At 46.8% G+C, this 22,888-nt stretch overlaps 1 protein-coding gene across 1 annotated transcript; it reads right to left on the reverse strand.

The window, feature by feature from the left end:
- Nucleotides 1–84: 84 nt before the first annotated feature.
- On the reverse strand, nt 85–13,491 carry MPZL2 (myelin protein zero like 2). The gene is made up of 6 exons (XM_048827620.2): nt 13,102–13,491; nt 8,059–8,225; nt 6,871–7,081; nt 6,462–6,606; nt 3,528–3,620; nt 85–2,971 (listed from the first exon to the last, which is right to left on the reverse strand). The coding sequence occupies exons 1-5, from the start codon at nt 13,172–13,174 to the stop codon at nt 3,560–3,562; spliced, it is 657 nt and encodes a 218-aa protein (XP_048683577.1). The 5' UTR covers nt 13,175–13,491; the 3' UTR covers nt 85–2,971; nt 3,528–3,559.
- Nucleotides 13,492–22,888: the final 9,397 nt, after the last annotated feature.

Consider the following 22,888-nt stretch of genomic DNA (forward strand, 5'->3'; position numbering starts at 1 on the left):
TGACATCCATTGTTTTCTTACCATAATGAACTTGTGCAGTAAACCGTCTAGTTTTTCAATTAAAAACAGGCAAGTAGGACATGCTTTAATACTAAAAATGGTTTATTTACATACAATGACTTGAAAAGCTCATTTAAAATAAGTTACAGTACAAAAGAGTATCTGTCTACACAGATGGACACAGCCCCTTACTGTAGTTTCTCTGTGCTGAAATAAGTATTACAGCAAAAAAAATGAAAATATCAAAGTTGTCTAGAACTAAGCAGCTGTTTGAGTAATATAAAAATGCACATGCACATCATCTAGATACTGCCCATGAGTCTTGATCCTACAAGTTGTTCCATGTGAGCAGACCCCTGCACCCAACCAGAGCCCTGTTGAAGTACATGGGTCTCTTCTCTATTGAAGGGGTCTGCCCAAGCAGAATCAGGGCCTTGAAATTGACAAGCAGAATTAGACAATTATGTTTGCAGAAGAGGAAGTAGAGAAACTATGAAACACAGAAGGAACGTAATACTGCTCTAAAAACTGCTACTAAAATGGGTAGCTGAATACAGATGGTATGTTAAACCATAGGATGTGCGTTTCCACAGCACAGCAGCGTCTGATAATTTAATTTAATCTGCAGTCAGTCCATTTGAAGATCCAAACTAGTAACAGTACAGATTCCATGGCTGTGACTTGCACTAGACCCTCTATATGATTTTGGGACTTGGAGGACAGAAACAAATTTTGGGTCAAGTGAAATTTGGAGAGTTTGGATAAAATGGGTTTACCTATATTAGCAAAAAGAAAAGGAGTACTTGTGGCACCTTACCTATATTAATGTCTTGCATTCAATGTTTTGTTTTTAGTTTGAAGTGAGACTGGACACTGTACAAATATGCTCCTTCCCCAACTAACTGCTCCAATCCTTCTTTCATTGAAGTCAATGGGAGCTTTGCAGGACTGGAACCCTTTTAGCCCCTGGTTTGGAATGTTCCTCCTTGGAATCCTGCTGCAATTGTATGCGAATCTCAGTTCCAAAGTTAGAGCTGTTCGATGAGGGCATGTGTGTCTGCACCTGAAAGGGCATAAGATCTGAGAGAAGAGCAGTAGCTACAGCAGAAAGAAGCTGTTGGCAATTCATTTCTGCATTGGTTGATGCTCCTTATATGCATTCCAGTGCCCCAGCATTGTGCTGCATACAATCGTACTTACATTGCAACAAAATGTTATCATTCAGTCACTTAGGGGTGTGTGTTAAAACTCCTCTTTTATCCAAATAATCACTCATTGTCATGATGTGGGGGCATCTATTCCATTGTCTCAAAAACAAAAACTCTGTTGAGAACAGGATGGTTTGCAGTATCACTGAGAGTTTCCCTAGGCTTACATTGTGGTAGTTACACTGTCATAGCGTCTGACTGTCCACAAAACAAATTTATTTATGATACCCCTGATAGGAAAAGAAAACAAATGAATTGAGATAATATAGCAAGCATTTCACAGGCAGGGCCATAAAAACAAAAATACTTGTTAAGCAAACAAGCTCATATTTTGATTTAATGCCAATTAAATACAGAAACAGCTCTGAGGTGTTGATTATTTGTGTTTTTTATTTTAAACTGAGATCTGCAGCAGCACTGAATCTGTTGTGCTCACCACATATTTAGTAATAAGATGTGCTACTAGTAACCTGGAGCAGTAATTAGCATTGAGACAAATTCCTTGTGCAGCAATGTGCATATCTAAAAGGGAGCTGCTTGCATCACTGAGAGGACCTCCCAGAATCTTGATACAATGGAACCAAGCCATTGAACTTTGATATGAAATAAAACTTTACTGTGATTAGGCACAACTGGTAGTGTTTATTTAGGAGAGAGACTCTAGGTTGGAACAGAAGTGGCTGTTGCAAGCCAAAGTTGGAGGGCATCTGCAAACTGTGCATAGGTCCTGGGAAACAACAAGGGGTGCTGCAGGTCAGGACTGAGGTGAATCAATAGAAATGAGTGGGGGGGAACCAGGTCTGGAACAGCAGAGGGAAGTCAGGATTTTGGTGCATCAGTAGAATAGGAATGGGCAGAGACCGCCATAGTAATAGGCAGGGTTCTCAGTCTGTCACTTGCAGACACACTGAGTCACCTAAAATGTAAAACAAAAGTCAAAACTGAAATATGCATCCACTTCTAACTACCATCCCAGCCAAAGAAACAGCACACGGTCCAAAACTGTAACACTTTTCCACTTCATGTAACAATGGGATCAAAACCCTGTTCTTTCAATAAGCTGTCCCTGTGATCAAACTGTCTCATCATTCTTTTTAGAAACATTTAAAGAGCTTCTTTGTGACAGGAAAAATAGTTCAAACCAAATTTAAGAATTAAAGCGAGAACTAATAAGAGCGTGGCATGCACAGACAGTTTGCAATGGGAATGGGTTAACCATTGCCCGTTTTCATTCAGAGTGACGATCATGCTTTTCCCCCCCATTTTCTTTTTTACACATATGGCAGGGGGTGGGGGTGTTGTTTTGTGGGGAGGGAGGGAGGGAGGGAAAAACAGGGAAAAAAAGTTTTTAAAAAATTAAAAGGCATTTTTCCAAAATTCTTCCACAGGCCAAGATGAGAATTTTGAAAAATCTGTTCCTGAATCTTTGAATTTCTTATAGTTCTCTTGGGATTTTTTTCTCTTCAACAGAGTGAATCAAATGCAATTCTGCAAAGGACATACACTTCTCCAAATGGCTACAGCTGGACTGATGACCAAAGACAACTTCACTGTTGATAGGACAAGTTTCCCCTGCGTTGTTTCAATGGAAGGAAATAAGATCTCACACATTATTTTAATCCCATTGTCTTGCCGTGGCACAAATTTTAAGGGGAACAAGGGTACCACAGTTGCGGCATCAGACATCTGTAATTCAGCTTTGTTCTAACATTTGAAATCAGAAGGATTAGCCACCTGCTTCTGAAACTTCTGCAGGGGAGAAGCTACAGGAAGGAAAAAAAGACAACATATTACTACAACATTCTTGAACTTAAAATAACAAAGGCAGCTGATGATATCAAAAAGTGGGAAGGTAAAATGATGTGTAAATGTACCACCAGAGCCTATTAGTAGCAGCAGGAATGTTCGTCCTGTAACGGCCTTAAAACAAGGAACGCAAAGCGACTCTAAAAGTGGAGATGAAAATGGCACTCTTATTTATCCACAAAACAGCTATATACTGGGTAGCAACTGTTCAAGCTTCCCTACAAATGAGAATCAACCCTGACCTGGAGACACCTCCTGTAGGGTCGAGAGGGAAGTTCTGTCTCTATGGCCCATTCAGTCCTTGTTCTGTCTCTGAGGGCTGCCAATGAGGAAGCCAGTCAGTATTAATGGTGACTATGGCAGGAGCAGTTTTTGTAATGTGGATACCATGACCTGTCCATTAGGAACTTACCCGAGACCTACCCACTCATTTCACACAGGTCATGGAACAGCCATGTAAAAAACACTCTTCAAAACCTGCAGCGGGTCAGAAAGCTGTTGGAAAGCACTTACCTGCACTGTATGTACCCTTTAATCAGAGAACTTTAGTCTTCTAATAGGACAGCTACCTTCTCTTCTGTACTCTTCAGCTTCTCCTTTTCTGTTCTAGAAAAGCCAAAAGCAGCCATCAGACCCCCTGCCCAACTGGCCTGGGTTCTGAGTCATAAGGAGGTAACAAGCAGGGATTCTAGAAATCTGTTTGCCTTGGAAAAACATGAAATTGGGGGGGAGGAGGGAGAGATTGGGGGTGTTGTTTTTTTAAACAATCTTTAGTTTTTACATTTTTTGAAAAAAATAAAACCTATTACCTACATTTTAGTGTTAAGTACCAGTGTCACTTATTCAGTAAGTGACAGTGGGAGCCATGCCGCCCAGGGTGTTTCATTTTAAGCACAGAAAAACATGGATTTTTATATTTTTTTTTAATAGGAGAATTTTGGGGGGTTTATCACTGAAAACTAGGCTCCCTGGCCATAAGCCTGTTAAGCGAAAGGTACACAGACAGCTTGTGGGGTCTGCACTAGGGAGGAAAGGAGAATCTATCATTCGGATTTTAATTGGCTGTGACCCCTTCCCCAGAGGTATCCCTGCATAGGTGACACATCCCCCAGTCCACAGTCAGCACAGCAGCCCCCTTGATGTATCCTTGACCCATTCACACTCTGCTAAACACCAGCTTGTGTTTGACTGGAAAAGAAAATACCAGTCATATCACTACATGACCCACCCAAAGGTCCAGAGGGATGGAGTGAATAGCGGGGATGGAATCAACACCACCTGGAGATCCAGAACAGCACTAATCTCTACTGGTGCCCCAAATTTGTTCCCAACACATCTCCCCAGGTGCACCGGCTGGCGAGCCAGCCGGGAAGCACATGGGGTACAGTAACTCTATACACTAGAAGACATGGTATCCTGTAGGTTCCTTTATTTGCATGGCAAATTCATTAAATTAGTTGGTTACATGTGTTTAGGCTACAGCATAGCTGTATGTTCCTGCAAATTACACAGTAGCTCAATCACAGCTGGTTAGACATGGTCCCAATTGTTAGGATATAGATATTCAGGCCTGTCTGCAAAGGCCTAGACTATAAGCATTTAGGTGCATTCTTATCACTTGGCTAGTTCTAGAGGTATAAAAGAAACAATCAAAATCACTGTCCGCCGGTGTAAGGGCCTTCTCTTACTGTGACAGTCTGAGGCCCTGTTCTTAGGCTAAGGCCTTTGGCTAAGCAGCGGAGGCAGCCATAAGCTGGGAAGCGAACGGTCACATCCTCACATTCCAAACTAGTCACATTGAAATCAGGTGCTATTGGGCTGTTAGGAATACAATCCTGTCCTGATAATTCCTATCACCTCCAGAGAAAGGGAAGTGCCTAGAAGATGTAAAAGGAAACTTAGTTTGATAGCATCCTGTCTGGCAAGAACTCACTTATCAATAGCTGGGATGTGAAATCCTCACTTCTGTATTGTTTTGTCATTATAGTTCCCACTTTGCTATTGTTTATTTGCATGGTCTCTGCCTGGTTCTGTGATTGTTTCTGTCTGCTGTATGATTAATTTTGCTGGGTGTAAACTAATTAGGGTGGTGGGATATAATTGGTTACATAATCATGTTATAATATGTTAGGATTGGTTAGTTAAATTTCAGGATAATGATTGGTTAAGGTATAGCTAAGCTGAACTCAAGTTTTACTATATAGTCTGCAGTCAATCAGGAAGTAAGGGGGGGAAATGGGAACAGGGAATGGGGGTGGGGAATTGGAATCATGTTTTGCTAAGGGGGGGAATGGGAACAGGGACACAGGTAAGGCTCTGTGGTGTCAGAGCTGGGAAGTGGGACACTAAAGGAAGGAAACTGGAATCATGCTTGCTGGAAGTTCAACCCAATAAACATTGAATTGTTTGCACCTTTGGACTTCAAGTATTGTTGCTCTCTGTTCATGCGAGAAGGACCAGGGAAGTAAGTGGGTGAAGGAATAAGCCCCCTAACACCAATCACTGCCCCACTTTCACCATCTAAACCTTTCGGACAATGGCTCCATTGTGATCAAGTCTTTTAATGCCACAGCCCATAACATTGCCTGTTCTGCATTCAGCCTTCACTCTGATCCCCTTGCAAACTGCTCACTAAACCCCAACACATCACTGAGCTGCAATGCCTTTAACTACAGAAACAACAAGGAGTCCTTGTGGCACCTTAGAGACTAACAAATTTATTTGGGCATAAACTTTCGTGGGATAAAACCCACTTCACCAGATGTGTGGAGGGAAAAATACAGTAAGTAGAATATATATTATAGCACATGAAAAGGACTCCTCGTTGTTTTTGCTGATACAGACTAACACGGCTACCACTCTGAAATCTTTAACTACAGCGTATCTTGATAGCCATGAGACAAGCAAATGCTGTGGCCACCAGCTCCTTTTTACAGCGTTCTGATACTGACCCTTCCCACCAATCTGTAGGTGTTCTGTTTTAAGTGGTTGTAAAGCTTTCCTGCTCCCTTCTAGCAAAGAAGCTAGTTACATCATTCAGAGCTGTAGTTACACTTGATCAGAAAGTAATGAGTATTTGATGTACCCCTTAGTTTAGCAAACAAGGGGTTTAAAAAAGCTAGTGTTTCTCCTAATCACACAGGACATATCTTCTGTATCAGCCACTACTTCATGGTGCTGTGTTTATCCTTAGAACAGGCAGAGCAAGCTTCCCCCACACAGACACCTCCACAGTTGGCTTCTACCCTGACTTGATGGACCCCCTCCAGGGGTCAGAGGAGAAGCTCATTCACGCTGTGAGCTCCCTGGTGTAGCTACCAACAAAAGGGCCAATTACTGCCAGTTGATGGTAGGTTTTGCACTATCAACTCTTGGCTGCCGTGTGCTAGGCACTGGCCAAACCCCGATGGAGACATTTTGAGGTTTCCCAGAAGCCTCTGTCCTTACGGTTCTGTCTCCGCCATCTCAATGCTCGTCTCTTGCCGTCTGTTCCGATAGTGTCGCCAGACAACTACCGCTATCACCACAATGATCATCGCAGCACAGGCAGACCCTATGACCAGAGACAGGATGTGGATTTCCGAGAAATGCACTGCACAGAAGAGAAACAGGTGAATAAGAGAGGGCGGCTTGGTTGGGAGGGGACTTAGCGGAGGACTGGGAGTCCAGAACTCCCGGGTTCAGTCCTTCCTCACCCACATCCCTTATTGCATTCATTTATTTTCCTGATACCTCCCCTTGGTAATCCCTTTCCCTTCATGCATTCCCCCACACATGGTAGGAGATCATCCACTTGTGCCAGTTCCCTGTACCAGCTAACTTCATATTGACCAAGACAGTGCCCCGAGCCACATACCTCGCTGCACAACACGGAGTTGGATTTCGCCAATCGTGCCATCAACATCTGGTGGGTTCTTCACCTGGCAAGTGAACGTCCCATTGTCGGTGGGATTCAAGTTCCAGACGACGATGGAAGCATCGTTCCGGTCAATGTTCCCATCCCAAGTAGCTCGCTCTTTAAACCGCCCACTGGTTGGGGGATAGGGCTTCTCATAGTAGTAGAGCATCTAGATGGTCAGAGAGGAAGCTTCATCACTACTGTGCACTGTGTGACTGTGCTCTGCCCTGTGGAGGAGGAACCTGCCTGCCTGGAATTTGTGCTCAAGCCCATTCTGCAAACATTCAAAGCATTTATAAAACAGGCAGGACAGAGATCCCAGTGTCTCCATCTCAGGTTGGGGGCGAGAGGCAAGAGAGGCAGCATGGATGGAAAGCAGACATGCAAAGGAGCCTAGACAAGCACGGTGGGATGGGATTGAGGGGACATGTCCCCTTCAAATTCTCTCTCCCCTGTTGATGTCTCCTTCACAGTGGCTGCAATCCTGACCCCATTTTCTCACCTCTGAAAGCAGCTGCAACTTCACATCCACCCGGGGCCTGTAGGGAGCCAGCAAGGCCTCAAGATAGCACAGGCTGGAGAAGGTGAATGGCTAGGGCAGGCAGGAGCTGTGCTGCGTCAGCCTCTTGCAGCAGAACTCAGAGACCATCTGACCCCTCAGTGGGGATCCCTCCTGGGGCACGTCAGGTTCGGGCTGGCCAACCATGGCCATTGCTGACGTACTTCCCCTCCCACTGTGGGCCAGGCAAAGTCACAGGCCAGAGCTGTGGCTTCAGCAGGGACACAGGACCAAATTAGGCTGCGATGTAAGCAGGTGCAGCTGCATTTGGTCCCCAGCATTTAACCATACACGCGGGAACTACCTAAAAATGGTTCCTCTAGCCAGGTTCGATGGCCAGCAAAGACAGGACCTGAAACCAAAACTCACTGCAGAGGGGATTAGTCAGCTGAATCTTTTAATCAATTAAAGTCACAGAGTCACCTACCAGATATGCCTCTGCTAATCTGTGGTCCCCACCCACACTCACACCCTCTATTGTTAGTTACACTCCCATTGCAGCAACTTCGACACAGCAGGAGAGGCTTGTATGAGCAATACCTTATCGCCGAAATGGAGCATAAAGGTCCCACTTTATTACCACTTACAGACTCAGCAGAGTTAATTCCCTGGGGCCGGAAGTTCCAGGTCACCGTCAGACGCTGGCCAACAGGGCTGGAGCTGGAAAAGGTGCATTTTAAGCGTACACTGGTCCCATTCAGAGCCTCTACTTCCCTGGAAGTGTGAACTTCCACAGCTGCCACAGGCCAGAGTGCTGCAGGGAAAACAGGGGATGGAAATAAAAAAAGAAGCTGCAGTCTAGAAGGAAGCACCTCACCCTTTTTTGTCTACACTTAGGGCTTCTGTTTTGGGGGTTTATTAATTTCATTGGGGGGGTATTTTTAGCAATTTGAGTTTTATGTAGATGTCCAAAAATTGGGGGGGGGGGGGGGTTCAGGGCTCTCTCTATATATAGTGTGTGTATATAGTACAATGAGTAATCTTTGTAATGTTCCCTAGTGCACTTTAATGTAGTGCTGTTTGTAACTGTATTAAATTAAAGCACACTAGGAAACTTTTCGTGTGCCCTGGCAGGGTCTACACAGACCAACTGACGTGCAACACATTAACATTCTTTGGAAAGCACACCTGTGTAGAGCGCACTACCCTATTGTGTAGACGAGCCCTTAGATACAAGTAACCATTTCCAGTGTATTTCCATGTTTGTGAATAAACACCAATTTCATTCTTTGTGTGTCAGGAGTCTTTTATCAAAGTTTATCAGTTAAAACCAAAAATCAGAAGCCCTATCCACTCAATCTGGACTGGTGCCTGCCCTATCAACTCCTGTTAATAAATTACACCACGAATCGCATAGCATCTATTTGCAGAACAGCAATATACAGCACTGCAATTCCATGACAGACATGTTAGAAGAAGGTCTACAGAAGAATTCTTCCATTGACCTACCTACTCAAAGTAATTTTCCCTCTGTTGATATTCACCCCTTCTTGTCAACTGTTGGGAATAGGCCACTTCCACCTTGATTGAATTGGCCTCGTTAGCACTGACCCCCCACTTGGTAAGGCAACTCCCATCTTTTCATGTGCTGTAATATATATACACACCTGCCTCCTGTATTTTTCACTCCATGCATCTGATGAAGTGGGTTTTATCCCATGAAAGCTTATGCCCAAATAAATTTGTTAGTCACTAAGGTACCACAAGGATTCCTCATTGTTTTAGTACCGTGACAGAAAACTCCTTCTGTTGCTGTAGCAAGTGTCTACACTACAGCAGCTGTGCCACTGTAATGTTTGTGGTGTAGACACAGCCTCAGTATCCTGGACACATTCCAGCTGGAGTGATTATATTCTGCTTCTCTCAGTTCCCCATGCAGTTCCAGTTGGAAAGAATATTCCTTCTCTCTTGTGTAGCACTGCTAAGTGCTGTTAAGCAGCTACTATGTCCTACTCCAGACAGGGTGGATGAAATCACTTCTTTACACAGTTTGTATTATTACATTAAGCATTTCATGCACTGCAGGATGAACAGTGCTCAATGAATGCAAGGTGTCCCTGGATGGGAGCATGCACGGCCCCTGCTAATATTGTTCCACAGTTATTGCCCAGTTGCTTGGTGGTGGTTTTTGGGGTAGGTTCTGTATCTCATTCAGGATGAAAGGTAACCTTTGTTGTCATAGAATATCAGGGTTGGAAGGGACCTCAGGAGGTCATCTAGTCCAACTCCCTGCTCAAAAGCAGGGCCAATCCCCAATTTTTGCCCCACATCCCTAAATGGCCCCCTCAAGGATTGAACTCACAACCCTGGGTTTAGCAGGCCAATGCTCAAACCACTGAACTATCTCTCCCCCCTTTGTAAGGGTATGTCAAAGAAACATCCACAGTTAACCAAACCACCCCGGCTGCAGTTTATGAAAACAGGATAAGTCTACTAGAACTACCAGGAGAGAGAGAGAAAAGAGGACTGGAAAGAGAGCAGAGAGAGAAGATGAAAAGGTTAACTTGTAGGGAGGCCTTTCAGCTTTGGAATCCTGATTCTGCTCTTGCTCACACTACTGTAACTGCAATGATAGAGGCCATGTCTACACTACACATGCGCTACAGCCCCATAGCTACAGTGACATTGTAGGAGGCACCGCCTACAATGACAGAAGGGTTTTCCATCATTCTAGGATATCCCCCTATCCAAGCAGCAGTAGCTAAGTTAACGGAAGACTCCTTCTGCTTACCTAAGAACATAAGAATGGCCATATTGGATCTGACCAATGGTCCATTTATCCTATTATCTGGTCTTCCAACAGTGGCCAGTGTCAGATGCTTCAAAGGGAATGAACAGAACAGGGCAATTATTGAGTGATCCAACCCCTGTTGTCCAGTCCCAGCTTCTGGCAGTCAGAGGCTTAGGGACACCTGGAGTGTGGGGCTGTGACCCTGACCATTTTGGCTAACAGACATTGATAAAACTATCCTCCATGATATAATGAAATTTTTTTTGAACCCAGTTATATTTTTGGCCTTCACAACATCCCACAGCAAGGAGTTCCACAGGTTGACTGTGCATTGTGTGAAGTAGTACTTCCTTATGTTTGTTTTCAGCCTCCTGCTTATTAATTTCATAGCATAACCGCTGGTTCTTGTGTTATGTGAAGGGCTAAAGAACACTTTCCTATTCACTTTCTCCACCCCATTCATGACCTAGCCACATCTACACCGGGGTTAGGTCTGTATAGCACAATGCTCAGGAATCCTGGAGCACTGGAGCTATGTTGACCTAACCTTTAAGCGTAGACCAGGCCTAAATGACATTACTTCTAATTTACACCAGTGTGACATCAGAATCTAATCAAGTTAGTTGCTAGAATCAAGCTAAAAGGGTAAAGCTATGTCAATAGAGGTGTTAAGGGAGATTTCACTTGAGTTAAGGTAACCCAATTGAGCTAACAATTGAAAAAGCAAAAACCCACCGTTTTTTGGCCCATGGAGAGAGGGCTTTAATAACTGGTCACTCGGACACCTCCTGCATATTGCAGGCCGTGAACCTCGTCTACCCACTCCTGTTATAGACCCCTTCCCTAAATACACCTCCCTGACAGCAAGGTGGCACCAATGAAACCAATCAGGAAACTCTGTGTTAAGGCTGACATCAACAACCCCACCCACCCACCCCGATTTATCCCATCGTTCTTGGACACACACAGCCTTGGGGGAAATGTGAGAGAACTGTTCGGCCATTGCTGTTACTCCCTTCTTAATTCATGAAGTGCCAACACTGTGCTCTGCGCGGCACAGGGTACAACGAACAGACCCTGAGCAGGCAGGACACAGTGCTGCCAATTCTTGAAATGTTATTTCAAGGCTCATTATAAGTGTTTTTTTCTGGAAAAGGCCCAACTGCTGGAATCAGGTTATTACCTGAAAATCTCAGCTTTCATTGACAAGAGAAAAGTTCCCAGCCCTTGTGGTTTCAGAGAGAAGCTTGTCAAACATGATCCCTTCTGCCCCAGCATGAGAAGGCAGGTAAAAGCACCCCAAACTTCTGATCTTTACATCTTACCGTTCTCCCTAAGGCCTGACACGCATGTGGTTGGCAATGATGTGACATACTGGGGAATCCAGATTTTTTTGGGGGGGAGGGGGCTTGATTTTACTTTTCATAACAATTATAAACTCTTGTTGTGGGCACCTTGGAAGAAGAGGGTTTGAGGGAGGGCAGACAGTGGCTTGTGGAGGGACAGTGAGACTCTTCCCCACAAAGTGGGCAGCATGGGAAAATGCCCAGAGATGGGAGATGGCTCGAGGAGGGCTCTAGTCTCATCTGAGGGAAAGAGGTGTTACTCATCTGGATTGCCCATACAGTACTTGCCGAAGTACAGACTTCACACAGCAACTGCCTTTGCCTTCGCTAGCTGCAAAACCCATGTAGGGTCCAGCTGATAGGGTGACCAGAAGTCCCAAAAATCAGGGCTGTCCCTATAAATTTGGGTCTTTTTCTTATATAGACTCCTATTACCCCCCACCTCTTGTCCCGATTTTTCTCACTTGCTGTCTAGTCAACCTACCAGCTGATCACCCAGACTCACCTTGCCTTATGGGCTTTATTTCCTATTACCCTCTATGTTACAGTATTTGGCAGTATCTGGTGGGGCTCTGATATATCCAAAATGTAATTCAAAACCCTGGAATCTCTGCTCTTGGCATCCTCCTCACTCAATTTTCTAAAAAAACCCCATGTCATTTCACAGATACGTTCATCTTCTTGAAACCAGGACCTCATGCAAAAGAGAAAACACCTCAAATATTTTTTCATAGTTTTGCATTTGAAAATCTCTTTTTGGCAAAGATCAACTTTTGCATCAAAGTGAAAACCACCATTTTGAAAAAACACTTAGCGCAAACTTGGGCTGTAATTGTAAATGTTTTTCACAACAAATCACAGAAAAGCCTGCATAATGACAGGTTTCAGAGTAGCAACCGTGTTAGTCTGTATTCACAATAAGAAAAGGAGTACTTGTGGCACCTTAGAGACTAACCAATTTATTTGAGCATAAGCTTTCAGCTCAGCTGTAGCTCACAGTCTCTAAGGTGCCACAAGTCCTCCTTTTCTTTTTTAGAAAAGCCTGTGTGTTCACGCACAGGTGCCGGAAGTGAAGTGACCCAAGCATCCTAAAACCACATGGGGTCTATGGACCAAATTCTGGATCTCTTCTGCGAATGTAAACCCTGTAAAATTCCACTGAAATTGGGGTATTTATTCCAGATTTACATTGCTGCAATGGATCTGAAACCTGACCTGTCTCTTTAATAGCAGGGCAGTTCAAAGAGTAAAGCCCTCCGTCCTGGCCGGAGCAGGGACTGAGAGGCCAGAGGAGAGGAAATAGCGTGTAACCCGACCTCCGAATGCTCAGGCCTCAGTGGCACACCTGAACCTGTTTGTCCAAGGCTTGTGTCCACACGCAGAGTCACGCCAGGCAGCTCGCAGCACAATCAGACCAAGAAGACTCTCCACCACGGAAAGACATGCTAGAATCCCAGGGAACGACTTTAGGAGGGAGGGAACTGGAAGAACAGGAGGGTAAAAAAAGGAGGCAGCTGAGGCCAAGGGGGGGAAACGCCCGAATAATTCCTTACCTAGGAGCTGTCCCCCCAGGACGAGCACAGCCCCCATCCAGCTGGGGCCAGGCACGGCGGGAGGCAAGTCCATAGTCCAGAGACCGAGCAGGGAGATAAGGGAACTTCTCCGAACTGGGGGAGAAGGGAGCTCCCCGGAGTCCTACCGCCACACGCGCCCCTAGCCAGAACACCTGGCCCCCCTCCCTGCCAGGGCAGGCTCGCAGCACGGAGTCGGCTGCTGCTGCCCGAGTCACGCCCAGAGCGGCCCAGCTTGGGAACCAGCCGCGCAGCCAGCTCAGGTCTGTGCACAGCCCAGGTGGATTTGCCTGTCCCCTCTGTGTAGCAATCACCACTCCGCCCAGCTTCCCTCCTCCTCCCGCTGGGAACCGGCTCTCGGGGGTTCTGGTGTTCTTTTCCCCACGTTAAAAGAGCTTTTAGTTTTTGGAAGTTCGCTTTTTGTTTCTTTAAAGCGCATGATCTTTATCGCCACTGTCTCATGCTTGTGTCCTGTTTAAACATGCCAGATAGATTCTGAATAAATAAAGCGACAAAGCCCAAGTTCGCAGGGAGATTTGCTCCTAGAAAAAAGTCTGCCCCAGTGTATTTACATACAGCATAGAGCAGGATAGCGTGTCCCTGGCAAAGCAGAGCTGTATACAGGGGTTGGGTATATGTACACAATGTACAGGGTGCAGTCTTCATAGCCACAATACAGAGCCCAGCAAGACCTGCCACTGTTCCCTTTGCTCAGAGGGATCCTGTCCCTCTACAAACGGGTCTACATGTAGTCATCCCACTAGGGCTGTCGTTCTCAAACTTTTGTACTAGGGGCTGTCAAGCTGAGCTCATTAATGTTGGTGAAGTGCTTTGAGATCCTTAGCCAAAAGTGTTCTCATTAAACCAGAGATTACACCATTTTCCAAACCACCTGAGCCCAGGGCTTGCATGGACAGGGCTCACATGGACAGGGCTCTGGAATCCTTCCTGGTGCTCAACAAACACCACAAGGTAACAGGAAGAGATTTTCCCCCCCAGCAACATCCCAAGGAAGCATGACAGAAACACACACTCTAATTCCCCTCTTGTTAGTATTAGAGGAATGTAAATCACTTCCAACTCACAGTGGTTGGGACCAGAAGTTGTTACTGTCTGATTATTATATATGGTATTATTATTATTTAGTTGGGGTTGGTCCTGCTTTGAGCAGGGGGTTGGGCTAGATGACCACCTGAGGTCCCTTCCAACCCTAATTTTCGATGATGTTCTACAGCCAGTGTGAAAACATTTGGATGTCTCAGTCCAGTTCCTAGTGCACAATCATCCATACGGCGGGCGGAAATCTCAGTCACGACTGGCACTGACTTGCTGACAGGCACAGGACTGAATGGACCTTGAGACCGAACTCCCCTCTCACTCCAAGGGGGAGCCCCTTTAGCTCAGTGCTCAGGCACATCGCCAGAGGCAGCGCGAGGGAAACCTTGCCTGCCTGGCGCCTGTGCCATAATGTACTCATTCCCCGAAAGGACAGAACAAGAGGCAAGAGCCAGGAGACTAGGCAGGTTGATAATGAGAGGACTGGAGCAGGGGCTCTCAGATTTTTCCATAGTAGGAACCACATCCTCATAAAGAGGTTCTCCCGGGGACACCCCCACCTCCTCATCACCATCTTCTAGCATCCTGGCTGGAAATGACTGAAACTTTTATGCAACTGAACATCTGGAAACAAAGAGAGAATCCCAGCACCATGTGCCCAGCCCACCCTCTGCAAACCAACAGCATAGCTGGTCTAGAGGGCTGCCGTCCTTTACCTCCCCCAAAGCACTGTACATTTCTAGTTCAAAGAGTAACCTGTCCCTGTCCAGTCCACTCTGCACTGCATGTCACCAGACTTCCCCTCAGTTGCTATTCTGAGAATAGTCTCTCCACTTCTTTCACGTCTACAAACCACATTTATTGTTGGGTTTTTTTGTTTGTTTGCATGATGGGACATTTGTTTCCTGCCACCATCCTTGTTGCAGTGCAAACACTCTTAGTTTAGGTTTCAGAGTAGCAGCCAGGTTAATCTAATTCGCAAAAAGAAAAGGAGTACTTGTGGCACCTTAGAGAATGACAAATTTATTTGAGCATAAGCTTTTGTGGAAAACACTGAATGCATCCGATGAAGTGAGCTGTAGCTCACGAAAGCTCATGCTCAAATAAATTTGTTAGTCTCTAAGGTGCCACAAGTCCTCCTGTTCTTTTTACTCTTAGTTTAAGTCACTGTCAGAAAATGTGCTGAAGATGGTTTGTGGCTGAATAGGTGCATCATGCACACAAGAGCTATGAGTCAAGTCCGGGGACAGAGCACACAGGAGTGTTTTGTGCAGAAGCAAGCTGGAAGGAACAGGGCATGTGAAAATGGCCTGGCTCCTGTTTGCCGTAGGAAGTGGAGAGGGAGCCCAAGTGAAGTACAGAGTAGTGATTTTATAATGAGCTGCAAAGCTTGGGGAAAGTTTCTGCAAGGCCTTGGAGAAGGTGAAATGACAATGAGCATGAGTGGAAACAGAGCAGGAAAGAGGACAAGCAGCAAAGGGGAAACCCTTTCCCTAGCTCCAATGTCCTATGGAGAGCACATCTACTGCTCAGAGCAAGGGGCCAGGTACTAGAACTCCTGGGTTCTATTCCCTGCACTGCAGCTGAGTATGAACTTGGGAAGTCACTCCCCTTCTCGGTGCCTCAGTTTCCCCTCTAAAATGGAAGATCCTGTTGACTTGCCTCTGAGCATTGTGGGAGTTGATTACTATTTGTGAAATGCTTGGAGATCCCTGGGAGGAAAGATGCTATATTAGTGCCAAAGGTTATTTATGATCCTAAACATGCTCCACTCACTACTGGGTCAGGGAGGGCAGGCTGTGCCCCATCTACTGTTTGAGGTGCAGTCCCAAGGAGCCCTTCCAGGCCTGTGTCCATCTAAAGTACGTATATGGCTCTCCTCCGCAACCATGCCATACAGGGCCTCCCAGGTGTGCCCAGGGTGTTGTGTCAAAGGATGGAATTTGATAGGTGTTGCATAGCCCTTGCTGGTGTGCGGAAGTGTGCGCCAGGGAAGAGGAAGAGGCCCAGCTTTACCCACATGCATGCAAGTTTGTTCTTGCAGACTCAAGTCATCAATTCACAGCCTAGGCAGCAGCAGGGGAAACTGAACACAGCTGCTGCCATGCCCCAACCTGGAGCAACCTGTCAAGTGGGTGAGCTGATTATGTGCAGGGACACCTCAGGGGATAGGACGGGCCGGAGGGGGCCAGTCGTTATCCTTCATGTCTGTTCTGCAGAGCCACAGAACCTCGGCTCCTAACGCAGCTGCAGGTCGGTCTAGAATTACTGGGTAGAGGAACGTGGCTTGAAGTCAGGCCTGAACTTGCAGCACTTTGGCAACAGGCTTCTGTTTTTAACCCTTCACTTTTGCCAGGCAGAGGCAGGCAGTCCACCCCCATTCCACAGTCTTGCTTCCCCTTTTGAGGGGGGAATCACAGGGTAGTGGTTTCAGAGTAGATGTTTGGGCTCACATAGGCAGGGAGGAGCACTGGGCAGGGCATGAACAGAACCATGGTGTGGACAGAATGAGATAATCTGTGACCCCTCTTAGAAGCCACACTCCTTTGGGAATTGATGCTTTTGCACTATGTCCCTGGAAATGTAGCTTTCTCTAGTTGTTCCCAGAGAAAGAAAACCATACTAGTGTCTTGATTATAAGGATGGGTCAATATTTGTATAACACCTTACACCCAAGCACTTTACAAACCCTGTGAAGACAGCATCACAGAAATGCAGCCACCTCTGGGGTGTAGCATAGCAACTAGGAACACAGCAGTGGGAAGGATGGGATGTATAGACCTAGGATCCTGGAGCAAGACCCCTTCTCTTCTTATGAAAACTGCCCAGTGGGATCTTTAATGTCCATGCAGACAACCAATCAGCTCCTGCTCAAACAATTCAGCCTGACTGCCCTCCCACAGCTGGGAACAGAGCCCAGGAATCCTCATTCCTGGCTCCCTGCTCCTTCAAGAAACTGGACTCCACTGCCTTTGACTGCAACATTAAAAGTCATTTAAAACAGAGTAGGGAAATCCTGGCACTGTGTCCAGGCAGGTCTCCAGCAAGCAGGGCATGTCCCACAGATAAAGAGTGCAAGGCAGATTAGGAGACAATGACTCGTCAAGAGACTGAATTTCAAACCAACAAAGAGCCTTCAGAGAAGGCTGGGCAATGGCAGATGATTAACCCACTCCTCACCCCCTCTCAGCTTCTGTTCCTGGGCAGAAGCCCGCATTGGGCAGCCCCGAAGTCTTTAATTCACACTTTGAAGGAAGAAGCACAAAAGCCCCAACATTAACCAACCTTTTCTGCAGACCATGAAAGCCAAAGCCCTGCTCTTCCTGCATTTTCTGAGAGGCGGGTGAGACTCAGCCACACATTTGCAGTGCTGGTGTCGGTCTCTTTGCTCACTTAGCAAGAGCAGGTCCCAGGAACTCCACATGGGCTCAGCCACATGAATCATTTTCAAATGGGAGCAGGGTCTTGTGATGAAAGCAAGGAATTGTAAAGCAGGACACTGGGGTTCTCTTCCTCATTCTACTGTGAGTTGCCCCCCCCCCCCCCCGAGTTCAACAGGGCTCATTATACCTTAATAGATGGCATCCATATAGCTCTTTCCATATTCCAAAGCAGCCCCTGGTTTGTGGTGCCACCAGTCAGAGGTGCTGAGCACCCATAGCTCCAGCTAAGATTAATGGGAGCTGTGGGTACTCAGCCCCTCTGACAGTCAAGCCCAAGGAGGTCTCAAGCTGGGCTCCCAAGAATCAGTGACCTTTCTGACAACCTGGGCCTAATGATTGACAGTAGTATGTCCTCTCACTGCCAGCCTTTGATCCCATCAGCTGACAAACACACCCATCCCATCCCTGTCTGTCAGAGACCATCAGTACAAGAACCTTAAAGGGGACAAGAGCAGTGGGTTGTGCTGAAAGGTGAATGATCAGACTGGAGGGGGGTTAATAGGGCAGCTCCTCAAGGAACTGTGTAGGGGATCAAGCTGATTCAATATTTGTATTAATGACCCCAGCACAAGAAGTAGGCACGTGCTAACAAAGTTTGCTGATCAGACCAAGGTGGGAGGATCAGAATATTACACTGGAAAGTCTGGAGGGCCTGGGGTGGCAGAAACAGGATGCAATTCAGTAGTACAAAGCACAAGGTCAGGCACTTCAGGCCTAACTAAGAATTGCTGCTACAAGCTGGGGGCTCATCAGCTAGAAGTGATAGAAGCGGGGTGTGGGCGTACAGGGGCTCACTCACCACCAGAGCATCTCCTTGGGACCAGGCACGGCATAGCTGCTGCCTCACTGTATAGCTCTCCCTGCTGACGGTCACGCCATCATGGCAGTGGTCTCTCTTCCCACAACTTGGCCCTTTGGCTAGATCACACTTCAGTCTAACAGGGTCCAAGCAAGCTACAGTCCAATGACCTTACAGCAAGTCCTGCCTCAGTCTCTGAGCTCCACGGTTCTCACACCCCATACCACCACGGGTTTCACCCCACATTCCTCATGGGCTATCAGGGGAACTCAGGCCCTCCCTCTATGCTGGGGTCCAGCCCAGGGACCCTATAGCTGGCAGTTAAAGTCTCCTCCCTCTGACTCCTTGGTGCCTCCCACCTCTTTTGCTCCCCACAGAGTGACTACAGACCCTTTCTTTTTATCTTTGGCTGATTTTTGCTGCAACAGCCTCATCACACAGCTCCTTCCTATTGCAAAGGTCCTGGCTTTATAATGACTATGACCCAGCCCCTCCCCAGCTGGGCTTCACATCAATTAACTGCTCTCTCCAATCAGGTATGTTAATTAGCCTCTCAGGCCCACAGTAACCCCTTCAGGGCTTGTGTGGGGTACACACCCCATCACAGGGTCAATCCCAGGATGACTATGAGCCACTAGTGTGATGGGGCTGTGAAAAAGGCAAATGCTATGCTAGGCAGTATCAGGTGAGGCATTTCCAGTAGAGCTAGAAAAGTATTCATACCATTGCACAAGGACTGGTGTGACCTCATCTGGAGTCCTGCACACAGTTCTCATCACCCATGCTCAAAAAAGAAGAATTTAAACGGGAATAGGTGTGAAGAAGAGCTACAAGGATGATGAGGGGAATGGAGGGCCTGTCTTATAAGAGTGATTGGAATAACAGAGACTTGGTGGGATAACTCACATGACTGGAGTACTGTCATGGATGGTTATAAACTGTTCAGGAAGGACAGGCAGGGCAGAAAAGGTGGGGGAGTAGCACTGTATGTAAGGGAGCAGTATGACTGCTCAGAGCTCCGGTACGAAACTGCAGAAAAACCTGAGTGTCTCTGGATTAAGTTTAGAAGTGTGTGCAACAAGAGTGATGTAGTGGTGGGAGTCTGCTATAGACCACCAGACCAGGGGGATGAGGTAGATGAGGCTTTCTTCCGGCAGCTCACGGAAGCTACTGGATCGCATGCCCTGATTCTCATGGGTGACTTTAATTTTCCTGATATCTGCTGGGAGAGCAATACAGCGGTGCATAGACAATCCAGGAAGTTTTTGGAAAGCGTAGGGGACAATTTCCTGGCGCAAGTGCTCGAGGAGCCAACTAGGGGGGGCGCTTTTCTTGACCTGCTGCTCACAAACCGGGTAGAATTAGTGGGGGAAGCAAAAGTGGATGGGAATCTGGGGGGCAGTGACCATGAGTTGGTTGAGTTCAGGATCCTGACACAGGGAAGAAAGGTAAGCAGCACGATACGGACCCTGGACTTCAGGAAAGCAGACTTCGACTCCCTCAGGGAACGGATGGCCAGGATCCCCTGGGGGACTAACTTGAAGGGGAAAGGAGTCCAGGAGAGCTGGCTGTATTTCAAGGAATCCCTGTTGAGGTTACAGGGACAAACCATCCCGATGAGTCGAAAGAATAGTAAATATGGCAGGCGACCAGCTTGGCTTAATGGTGAAATCTTAGCGGATCTTAAACATAAAAAAGAAGCTTACAAGAAGTGGAAGGTTGGACATATGACCAGGGAAGAGTATAAAAATATTGCTCGGGCATGTAGGAATGTTATCAGGAGGGCCAAATCGCACCTGGAGCTGCAGCTAGCCAGAGATGTCAAGAGTAACAAGAAGGGTTTCTTCAGGTATGTTGGCAACAAGAAGAAAGCCAAGGAATATGTGGGCCCCTTACTGAATGAGGGAGGCAAACTAGTGACAGAGGATGTGGAAAAAGCTAATGTACTCAATGCTTTTTTTGCCTCTGTTTTCACTAACAAGGTCAGCTCCCAGACTGCTACGCTGGGCATCACAAAATGGGGAAGAGATGGCCAGCCCTCTGTGGAGATAGAGGTGGTTAGGGACTTTTTAGAAAAGCTGGACGTGCACAAGTCCATGGGGCCGGACGAGTTGCATCCGAGAGTGCTGAAGGAACTGGCGGCTGTGATTGCAGAGCCATTGGCCATTATCTTTGAAAACTCGTGGCGAACCGGGGAAGTCCCGGATGACTGGAAAAAGGCTAATGTAGTGCCAATCTTTAAAAAAGGGAAGAAGGAGGATCCTGGGAACTACAGGCCAGTCAGCCTCACTTCAGTCCCTGGAAAAATCATGGAGCAGGTCCTCAAAGAATCAATCCTGAAGCACTTGCATGAGAGGAAAGTGATCAGGAACAGCCAGCATGGATTCACCAAGGGAAGGTCATGCCTGACTAATCTAATCGCCTTCTATGATGAAATTACTGGTTCTGTGGATGAAGGGAAAGCAGTGGATGTATTGTTTCTTGACTTTAGCAAAGCTTTTGACACGGTCTCCCACAGTATTCTTGTCAGCAAGTTAAGGAAGTATGGGCTGGATGAATGCACTACAAGGTGGGTAGAAAGCTGGCTAGATTGTCGGGCTCAACGGGTAGTGATCAATGGCTCCATGTCTAGTTGGCAGCCGGTATCAAGTGGTGTGCCCCAAGGGTCGGTCCTGGGGCCGGTTTTGTTCAATATCTTCATAAATGATCTGGAGGATGGTGTGGATTGCACTCTCAGCAAATTTGCGGATGATACTAAACTGGGAGGAGTGGTAGATACGCTGGAGGGGAGGGATAGGATACAGAAGGACCTAGACAAATTGGAGGATTGGGCCAAAAGAAATCTGATGAGGTTCAATAAGGATAAGTGCAGGGTCCTGCACTTAGGACGGAAGAACCCAATGCACAGCTACAGACTAGGGACCGAATGGCTAGGCAGCAGTTCTGCGGAAAAGGACCTAGGGGTGACAGTGGACGAGAAGCTGGATATGAGTCAGCAGTGTGCCCTTGTTGCCAAGAAGGCCAATGGCATTTTGGGATGTATAAGTAGGGGCATAGCGAGCAGATCGAGGGACGTGATCGTTCCCCTCTATTCGACATTGGTGAGGCCTCATCTGGAGTACTGTGTCCAGTTTTGGGCCCCACACTTCAAGAAGGATGTGGATAAATTGGAGAGAGTCCAGCGAAGGGCAACAAAAATGATTAGGGGTCTGGAACATATGAGTTATGAGGAGAGGCTGAGGGAGCTGGGATTGTTTAGCCTGCAGAAGAGAAGAATGAGGGGGGATTTGATAGCTGTTTTCAACTACCTGAAAGGGGGTTCCAAAGAGGATGGCTCTAGACTGTTCTCAATGGTATCAGATGACAGAACGAGGAGTAATGGTCTCAAGTTACAGTGGGGGAGGTTTAGATTGGATATTAGGAAAAACTTTTTAACTATGAGGGTGGTGAAACACTGGAATGCGTTACCTAGGGAGGTGGTAGAATCTCCTTCCTTAGAGGTTTTTAAGGTCAGGCTTGACAAAGCCCTGGCTGGGATGATTTAACTGGGAATTGGTCCTGCTTTGAGCAGGGGGTTGGACTAGATGACCTTCTGGGGTCCCTTCCAAACCTTATATTCTATGATTCTATGATTCTATGATTCTAGGAGCCTGGAAGAGCTTGGCCTGTTTAGCCTCGAAAAAAGAAGGCTCAAAGGGGATCTGATTGCTCTCTATAAATACATCAGGGAGGTAAATACCGGAGAGACTGAGAGCTATTTAAGCTAAAGGACAGTGCTGGTACAGAAACAAATGGATATAAACTGGCCACGAACAAACTCAGGCTGGAAATTATAAGGTTTCTTACCATCAGAGAGGTGAGGTTCTGGACTGCCTCCCAATAGGAGTTGTTGGGGGCAAACAAAGGATTAGTTTTAAGAAAGAGCTGGACAAATTTATGAGTGTGATTGTATGACAGGTTTGCTTGTGATGGTAGAGGTGGGGCTCAGCAGTCCTGTGGCTCACTTCCAGTTTATGCCTCATGTGCCTAAAAGCTCATGCTTCAGGGCTTTAGCTGGCCACCTGCAAGGGTCAGGAAAGGATTTCTCCCCACCCACACTATATTCTGGATATTGTTGTTTGATTTATCTCCTTCCTCTGAAGCATCAGGGATGGCCATGGCTGGAGATAGGATATAGAACAGGGAGGGCCCCGACTCTGAGGTGGCATTGAGCATCCTCTGTCAGGCACTCAGCTGGCTGGTTCCTGCTCACATGCTCAGGGTCTAACTGATCCCCATAGCAGGGGTCAGGAAGGAATTTCCCCCTGGGTCAGATTGGCAAGCACCTTGGGGAGATTTCACCTTCCTCTGCAGAGCGTGGATGCGGGTCACTTGCCAGGATTATCTGTGTGTATCCCACTTCCCTGCCATTGCAGAGACCTTGGGCACTGGTGCACTTCAGTCCCTCCTGTTCTCTGCCTGTGGCATGTAA

Source organism: Caretta caretta, chromosome 22, assembly GCF_965140235.1.
Source record: "Caretta caretta isolate rCarCar2 chromosome 22, rCarCar1.hap1, whole genome shotgun sequence".
In the NCBI taxonomy this organism is placed as follows: domain Eukaryota; kingdom Metazoa; phylum Chordata; order Testudines; family Cheloniidae; genus Caretta; species Caretta caretta.